General features: G+C 38.8%; 1 protein-coding gene across 2 annotated transcripts in view; it reads left to right on the forward strand.

The window, feature by feature from the left end:
- The window catches only part of MCUB (mitochondrial calcium uniporter dominant negative subunit beta), a 104647-nt gene extending 96594 nt beyond the window's left edge, over positions 1 to 8053 (forward strand). For both annotated transcript variants that reach the window (XM_070452268.1, XM_020887912.2), the window contains exons 5-8: positions 1319 to 1479; positions 3621 to 3824; positions 4411 to 4527; positions 5891 to 8053. In XM_070452268.1, coding sequence (XP_070308369.1) covers positions 1319 to 1479; positions 3621 to 3824; positions 4411 to 4527; positions 5891 to 5968 — 560 coding nt within the window. In that variant the 3' untranslated portion in view covers positions 5969 to 8053. The remainder of the gene's footprint in view (positions 1 to 1318; positions 1480 to 3620; positions 3825 to 4410; positions 4528 to 5890) is intronic.
- The last annotated feature ends 857 nt before the right edge of the window (positions 8054 to 8910 follow it).

Below are 8910 nucleotides of genomic sequence, written 5' to 3' on the forward strand. Positions count from 1 at the left end.
GCTGTATATACTCAGACCTCAGTAGACATTTTGGAATGTCTACTCAGCCATAAAAAAGAATGAATATTGCTCAGCCATAAAAAAAAAAAACGAAATTCCGCCATCTGCTGCAACATGAATGGACCTAGAGAGTATTATGCTGAATCAGACAAAGACACATACTATATGATGTCACTTATATGTGAAATCTAAATACTAAAGCAGATTATATACATATATATATATATATATAGCAAAACAGAAGCAGACTCACAGACAGGGAAAACAAATGAGTGGTGACTAGTGAGGGAGAAAGAAAAGGCGAGAGGCAAGATAGGGGAGGGGATTAGGACATACAAACTACGTGTATAAAGTAAGCAAGAATACAGCACAGAACATCATAGCCATTATTTTCTAATAATGTTTAATGGAGTATAATATGTAAAAATACAGAATCACCATGCTGTACACCTGAAACTGATAGAATATCATGTCAACTATGTATATGTCGGTAAAAAAAAATAAGGAAATGCTGACAAATATGGGAGTAAGTCATAAGGACACAGGAGCCAGCTGAAGGGCCTCCCGCTAACCATATCTGGTACAGTGTGAACATCACTGGCTCCCATGTCCTTGTGACTTGCTTGCCCCTTTTTAAACATTTTCTTTCTTTCTCATGTAACTAGATGATTCAGGCTGATCTTATACTCCAGCACCGATACCAGCCTTTTCTCTAAAGATACCTCCAAGAAAAATATTTCTAAAAATTCTAAAAAGAAAAAATTTAAATAATTAAAAAAATCAGAAACTGTGATTCCCTTTAGATCTATATCTTATTGAAAATAACTTGTACTTGAATTGCTTTTCAAATGTATAATTGTACTGTTGTTTACATGTTTGTACACCAGCTTCCCTCCCCAGTGGACCCTAAAATGATTTTGGATAGAGAGTTGAGGGTTAAGAAGGATCTTAGGTTAACACAGATATAAAAGTGAACCTGTAAACTGATGTGTTACAAACTCAGGTGAGGTATTTACCTGGGTTCTGGTAGATGGATACTCTTTTTTCCTGTATTACTCTTCCTCTTTTTTAAAAAAAGAGACAGTTCTGGTCATATTATAAAAGAAAAAAAGAAACAGTGAATTTTAAACCTACTGTCTGGTCATTATCATTCAGAAAGAAATGAATGGAATCACCTGAGACAGGAATAAAGGCCGATATCAGATGCCCTCCAAGGAGTGGGGAGCGCCCAGGCAGCCAGCCATGGGACTCAGATTTGGTTCCCTGTGGAAAAGACGTGGTGACTGCCTCACGTTTCCTTTGTGTTGTCTTTTCTCAGAAAAAGTGAGCAGCGAGCAGGCTACTGAGATGGAAAACATGAAATCGTTGGTTTACAGACTGTTCACCGCCTTGCATTTAGAAGAGTTTCAGAAGAAGAGAGAGCACCATCTGCTGGAGAAAATTGACCACCTGAAGGGACAGCTGCAGCCCCTCGAGCAGGTTTGGAAGCATCTCGTTCGAGTCTGTTCGTAAATAATCATCATTTAGTCACAAAGTCATGTCTGACTCTTTAGCGACCCAATGGACTGTAGCCTGCCAGCCTCCTCTGCCCATGAGATGTTAATACCCAATGTTGGTATAACTGCTCCATGTGAGCGTTTTTCTGAAGCTTCACATAGGTTTATTTTCTCCTTTAATCCTCGCAGTGAACCTGTGCATTCGGTATTATCAGCCTCATCCTTTGCATGAGGAAACTAAGGCAGCAAAGGTACATAGCTAATATGTGGAGGAGAGCTTGAACTCTGGCAGTCTGACTCCGGGCTGCCATCTTAAACTCTGTTGTGCGTTCTCTCTGTGGATGGGCCAGTGCCTCAGGAACTGAGTGTAAGATTAACTGCAATGCACTAGCTGGAGCACTACCATTGTTTATTTTTTTAAGACAATAGGCCCTCCACTCCCACTCTGCTCAACTGCTCAACTGAATTGCAACTGGAAAATTAGCAGTGGCTTCCTAACATCTGAAGTTAATCAGTGGCGGAAGAAAAAAAACCCACAAACTTTTCTAGGGAGGAGGGGCAGGAGTCTGTTTCAAGGGAAAAATGCATTTTTTAAAATCTCTGTTCCTATTTGTGATTTTTAAAAATGGGTAGGTATATGTGTATCTTTGTGTATGAATAAAGAGTTTCTGGAGGTAGGAAAAATGTTTTATTGAAGTATATTGATTTACAGTATCATGTTAATCTCTGTTGTACAGCCAAGTGATTCAGTAGTATATATGTGTGTGTGTGTATATATATATATATACACACATTCTTTTTTATATTCTTTTCTATTATAGTTTGTCACAGGACATAGAACTATGAAGGGATAGGCTACCCACTCTGGTATTCTTGGGCTTCCCTTATGGCTCAGCTGGTAAAAAACCCGCCTGCAGTGCGGGAGACCTGGGTTCAAGCCCTGGGTTGGGAAGATCTCCTGGAGAAGGGAAAGGCTACCCACTCCAGTGTTCTGGGCTGGAGAATTCCATGGACTATATAGTCCATGGGGTTGCAGAGAGTCAGACATGATTGAGAGACTTTCACAGGATACTGAATATAGTTCCCTGTTCTATACAGGGAAACTTTTGATGGTAATTAGCTCTAAGGATATTTAGGGGATGCCAGAGAGAGGGACTTTGTTTTTGGATTGTGTACCCACATTTTTGGGCTTCCCTGGTAGTTCAGACGGTAGAGAATCTGCCTGCAACGTGGAGGACCTGGGTTTGATCCGTGGGTTGGGAAGATACCCTGGAGGGAAGGCTATGGCAACCTACTGCAGTATTCTTGCCTGGAGAATCCCCATGGACAGAGGAGCCTGGAAGGCTCCAGTCCATGGGGTCGCAGAGTCGGACACGACTGATAACTAAGCACACCCACATTTTCATTTTTTCTTTCCTTTTTAAAGAGTTGGTAATACATTTCACTTGTGTTAAGATTCAAAAATCTAAAAAAATGGCAAATGGAAAGTTTTCTTCCTACTGTCCTCCCAGTACCATATCCCTGAACCGTGAATCATTCCAGACTTTATCTGTGTACAAACAAATGTAAAATGTAAATATATGATTTTGTTCCCTTCTCCAGTAAAGAGTATATGCTGTTGTACACTAGTCTCACCTTTTTTCACTGACAGTATATCCAGGAAAGATTTCCATATTGTACCTAGAGAGCCTTCTCACTAAAGCTGCATGATAGCTTGATGAAAAATTGATAGCTTTTGGTGTTTTACCCTTCAGAATGAACCTATAATGAATCGTGTGTGTGCAAGTATTACCTGTAGGATACACAGAAGTGAAATTGCCGGGTCAAAGAAAGTAGACATAATTTTAGTTAGGTTTTAGAAGATGACTTTGAGTTTTTCATTGTATACCCTTCTGTACTAAATTTTTTCCATGACCAGGTATTAACATTATTATTTAAAAAATGGTTGACTAATGAATTGATTTGGAAATAGGTGATCACTCATGAACGTACATGTTTCATAAATTGATTTTTCACAAATCTTACCTCTTTAATGCAGATATGTATTACTTTCACTCCTTCTGGTTTTTTTTTTTTTTTTCAAGTTGGTGCACTGTAAACAACAGTCATTTGATTTTTGCTCAGATGAAAGCTAGAATTGAAGCTCGCTCAGAAGCCAAGATCAGTGGACTCCTGTGGGCTGGATTAGCGATGCTGTCCGTTCAGGGCGGAGCAATGGCCTGGCTCACCTGGTGGGTGTACTCCTGGGATATCATGGAACCAGTCACATACTTCATCACGTTTGCAAATTCCATGGTCTTTTTTGCATACTTTATAGTCACTCGACAGGTAAGTAGTTTGTTTAGAAAATGGTTTAAGTTATAATGTCTTTTGTAAATAATTCCTCATTCAAATCAAGTAATGAGCAAAAAAAACCTTCTTTCTTACTGAATGACTGCTACCTGGGTTCTTATCAGCTGTTAAATTTTGTTGTTTTTCCAGAGGATGGAGATTTATATTAGCACAGAGAAAGTGTGTATAACCTCTAGAGAAATATAGTGCAACTTAAACTCCTCCTTTGAGATACACACATCAAATTTGTATACTCTGTGCCCTGTTTATAATTCAAACCACCCAGTAACTTTAGCTTTGTCTTGTTTTGCCAAAAATGTCCATTTTCCATTTCCTCTTTTCTATCCCTGCATGTGTGATTTCTCTTCCCTGCTTGCTTGCTTTTGAAAGAAACAGCTGATCTCAAGTGAGACTAAATGTTTCACTTGCATTGCCTTATGCTGGCTGTGATGGCTACAAATATGGCAAATATTTTACTGATGTGCCTTCCTTTGCTTTGTTGTTGCTAAGACAAGTGTCTTGCTTGCTGAGGTATTATGTTCATTTAAAGCATGTTCTGTTTTGCTTTGCCTTTTTTTTTTAGGATTACACTTACTCAGCTGTAAAAAGTAGGCAGTTTCTTCACTTCTTCCATAAGAGATCAAAGCAGCAGCATTTTGATGTGGTACAGTACAACAAGCTAAAAGATGACCTTGCCAAGGTACCTCATTGCAAATGTGACATCTTACAGCTGGTCTTATCTGGGAGCCAGAATTGAGGGTCAGGGAAGCACAGTCAGTGGCTCACCCACACAGGTTAAATCTTGGTCCTACATAGGCTTCTCTGTATTTTTGGTTTGTTTAGTGAGACAGCTGACGTGTTGACATGTCCTATACTAATTTCCTAGTTTTTCTTCTTGTCGTCTGTATTCTACATGGGGATAGCTTTAAACGTAAATAGGAAAAGTCTTAAATGACTCTGAGATAATAAAATAATAGTTTTCAGTAGAAATCTAAGTGAAGATGTGTTTTTAAAGAAAGAAGTCCCATATCAAGCTCAATTGCAAATTCTGAACCCATTAAGAACATAAAAGACTTCTAAGAATGTAAGCATTCTGATAAAACAATTTTAAACTTTCTAAATGCTTTCCAGGTTTCTTCTCTGTAAAAACAGAATCAATATGGCATTCCTCCTTTCATCTTTTCCTTCTTTCAGATGAAAAAACAGAGGTGTATACCCCATTGGAAAGTGGGGAAACCAGGGTATGAAGCCGAAAGTTTGGCTCTGGAGCACTTCCATATAATCTGATTCCTAGGCAGCTGTTATCTCTGGCCTCTCAGCAGACCCATTAGCTTTTTAAATTTTTCTTAGTAATTTTATAAGAAAGTTTTGGTAAAAATGTCTTCTACTGTTCAATACATGATCATTTAATAGCCAGTGATCATCACATCTTCTGTTACCTGTACCTTTTAAACTACCCATCCCTCAAATTTAAAAAAAAGGAAAGATTTAACAGGAATTCACAGTCCAAAAATTAGAGATAAAGAGGCTTTAAAAATACATTTACATTCCATATAATCATTACTTAGGAAAAATGTAAAGATGCTTTTTGGGGTACTTACATTTAAATGATCTAATCCAAGAAGGCTAAAGAATGTTCTCCTAACTAGTTTCTAGCACTGGGCATTGAAGATTTTTTTTTTTTTTTTTAAGGTAATAAAGTTGAGAAAAAGGGGAAGCTAATAGGTCAGACTAATGTTTTTTTTGTTGTTGCTATTGTTTTTCATGAGCTAGAAAAACCACTGCAAAGGGGAACATGAACATAATAAGAACTATAAGGAAATGCTATAAACTCATATTTTATATACTATATATACTGTAAACTATAGCATAAACCATATACTATAAATTCATCTTTTACAAAAGAATCCACATAAATTGAAATATTGTAGGCAGTTGCCACTTGTAGTTTAGATCTATGTGTTGCCCTCAGGAGATGTTAAAGTTATAAAATTCCTTGGAACAGTGATCTGATATGCTCGTGGTTCTCTCTGATCAGTGCCTCCTCCTCTTCCCTTGGACAGGCTACCGAAGCCCTGAGACATGTGCGCCGCTCTCTCTATTTGCGGATGCAAGTAGAGGAACTGGATGAAAAAAAGTAATCTTACATTTTTAATGTCAGTGAATTTTTCCATGATGTGTTTATTTTGCAACTGGAACTTTTTGATTCCCATAGTTCATTTGCATTTGACTGTTTCAATCTCGTTAGTAAAAAAAAAATGCTTGCAAAACACAGCTATTCTTTGATGTTCTCATTTGAGATTTTCAATTTGTGGATTTTCATGGCTTGTTGAGGTTTACTGCTGGAAGGATCTGGGCTGCATCCATCAGAATCAAACCTGCTGCTGTTACCGTTCAGCATTGAAGCAGCTTTGTCAGCCTGTCCCGTGTCCCTTCCCTTGCGGACGCGGAACGGTCAGTGTGCTTGGGTTCCCTTTCTTAGGCTTCATTTAAAATCATCTGGTCATTAATTTCTTATTAATTCACAGTAGCTGGAAGGTTTTTATCATTCGATAGAGTTAAAATTATTATAAAATGTCTTTTGAAATGTTTCATCTTAATATTTACTTAGTTACTATTTATCATTTGTTGTCAAGTATTGTTCTAGGCACTCTGCATATAATTATTTGTAATCCTGTCATCCTATGAGGTTGCTGTTTTTAATCCCAATAAGGAAGCTAAGGTTTAGCGTGGTTAGTTTGCCCAAGTGTACATAGCTAGTGTACCTACTCAGAGCAGACCATAAATCTTTATAAATGTACAACTAATGGTGCTTAATCCATTACCTAGGATGTCACTTTATCAGTGATTGACTATGGGACAGAAAGGGTACTGATGATACCCTGATACTGAGATTTGCTTTAAAAAAAAAGAACACTGTTTTAAGGGTATACCTTCCAGTCAAATCAGATTCAAACTTCAAACACCTTAATTAGAGCAACACCCAGTGATCCAGGTGCTAGTCTGTATCAGTATCTCTGACACCTGGGGAGTATGGATTGGCAGTATGTTAAGTGTTTTACTAACACGCTAAGAACATGCACTTACGACAAGCACTTAGGCAGGACATGTGCTGCCTTTGAGGAACCTGGTTCCCAGGAAGGGACAAGCCCACCATCAATACAATGAAAGTTAAGAGAAACCAGTTGGGCAAGGTGGGTCTTACCTCTCGGGAGTGCCGTTTGCTGTACTGAGTTCACTGATGCTTCCATCCCCGGCACCAGCAGGAATGCCTGGCCCCAATGACATACCCGAGAGCGCCAGGTGTCGGTGGGGTTTTCAGGTACAGAGCTAGGAGAAGGCTGGGAACAGGGAAGAGAAAGGACGGCTTCTGAATTCTCAAACAGTCTAAAGGAAAACCTGGGAAGAGGGGTAGACTAGAGGTTGGCAAACTAATTTTTGTAAATAAAATTTTATTGGAACACAAGTATTAACACTGATGCACTGTCTGTGGCTGTTCCCACAATATAGCATCACGGTTTGATTGCAGCGGACAGCGTGGGCTGCAAAGCCCAACACAGCTCATCTCTGGCTCTGTACAGAAAAATTTTACTTATCTCTGAAAGAGGATGTGAAAGACAGTTATCAAAGAATACTTCTGTGTCTTTAGGGCTTCAGAAAGTTTGTCATGTGAAAAATGAATGAATTCTTAGTAAAGATAGCTCCCTTTGACTAGTGTCATCCCACTTTACAAAGTAAAATAGACTTTACATTTAAAGTAGAGTTTAATTCTTCAGAGAAGGAGCTGCACGTAGGTCACACTGTACTTTTTTGTGACAGGTGAAACTGATTTTTGAGCACCGGGGATGAGAGCTCAGTGATCAGAGGCGGGACATTCTGACCTTTTTTAGTACTTAAACTGTAGTTTCTCAAATGGGAGATGTCATATATGTTAAAACATTGTTGATCAGAGAGATCATTTATTAACACACCAAGTATGATCTTTCTACTCAAGTTCCAAGTTAAACAGACTGAAACCAAAACTAAAGGATTCCAAAGAAATTGCATGTTAATTTTATTATGAAAGGGTTGTGTTATCCTGAGACAACTATTATAAACAAAATTCAGCTGTGTCCCTGTTGTTTCCACAGCTCAAATTTGATGGCATTTTGGTGCCCAGATACATTGGTACCAGTGTCACTGCATCTGAACAAGAGGATTTTATTCAAATAAACCCTCAGACTGATCACTGAAGGGAAAAAAAAAATGTGTGTGTATGCATGTGGTGGGTGGCAGGGGTTGAGGTTTTTAGTAACATCAGTAACTTCTCTTAGGTAACCAGAGCTATATAATCTTTGCCTAGAGGGCTGGACCTGTGCTCGCTGGATGAGCTGAGGAGAGTTTCTATAGTCATTCACCTGGCAAGGGGAGTCATGGAGACAGCAGCACCTGAGGGTCAGGGGTTAAAGGAGAGGTAAACTGTTCAACTGACAGTGAAACCCCTGTCATGACTACAGGAAAAGGTTTAAATGCCCCACTGACCTTGGCATATAGTTGGCACATGTTTTGAACTATACCTGAAACAGCACAAACTACTGCTGAACTAGCAGGTCCCAAGTTTGTTATCAAAACCCAGACTTTTAACCATCTTCAGCCTCTGGCAGCATATTACTCAAATTTTACATATCATATTAGTTAAGAGCTGAATCTTAAAAGTAATATCTGGGACTTCCCAGGCAGTCCAGTAGTTAAGACTCTGCACTTCCACTGGGGGCATGGGTTCAGTCCCTCATCTGGGAACTAAGATCCCACATGCTACACAGCACTGCCAAGAAAAAAAAAAAAGCAACATTTCTTATTCCATAAACATGATGATGGTCTGTGAGTGGGACCACCAGACAGTGTTTAGTAACTTACCATGCAAGACACTGACAGGATCGAGCTTTGCAAGTCTGTGACCCCTACTGACTGAGGATCAACTGCTTATGTTTCTTCTTCAAAATGCCGTATCATAGTTCTTGAAGACTTTTTTTAGAGAGTTAGTCTTACACAAAAAAGTGGTAATTCACATGTAGGTTAATTTTTATGACCAAGTAAATGATAC

This window comes from Odocoileus virginianus, chromosome 21 (assembly GCF_023699985.2).
Source record: "Odocoileus virginianus isolate 20LAN1187 ecotype Illinois chromosome 21, Ovbor_1.2, whole genome shotgun sequence".
Taxonomy (NCBI): Eukaryota; Metazoa; Chordata; class Mammalia; order Artiodactyla; family Cervidae; genus Odocoileus; species Odocoileus virginianus.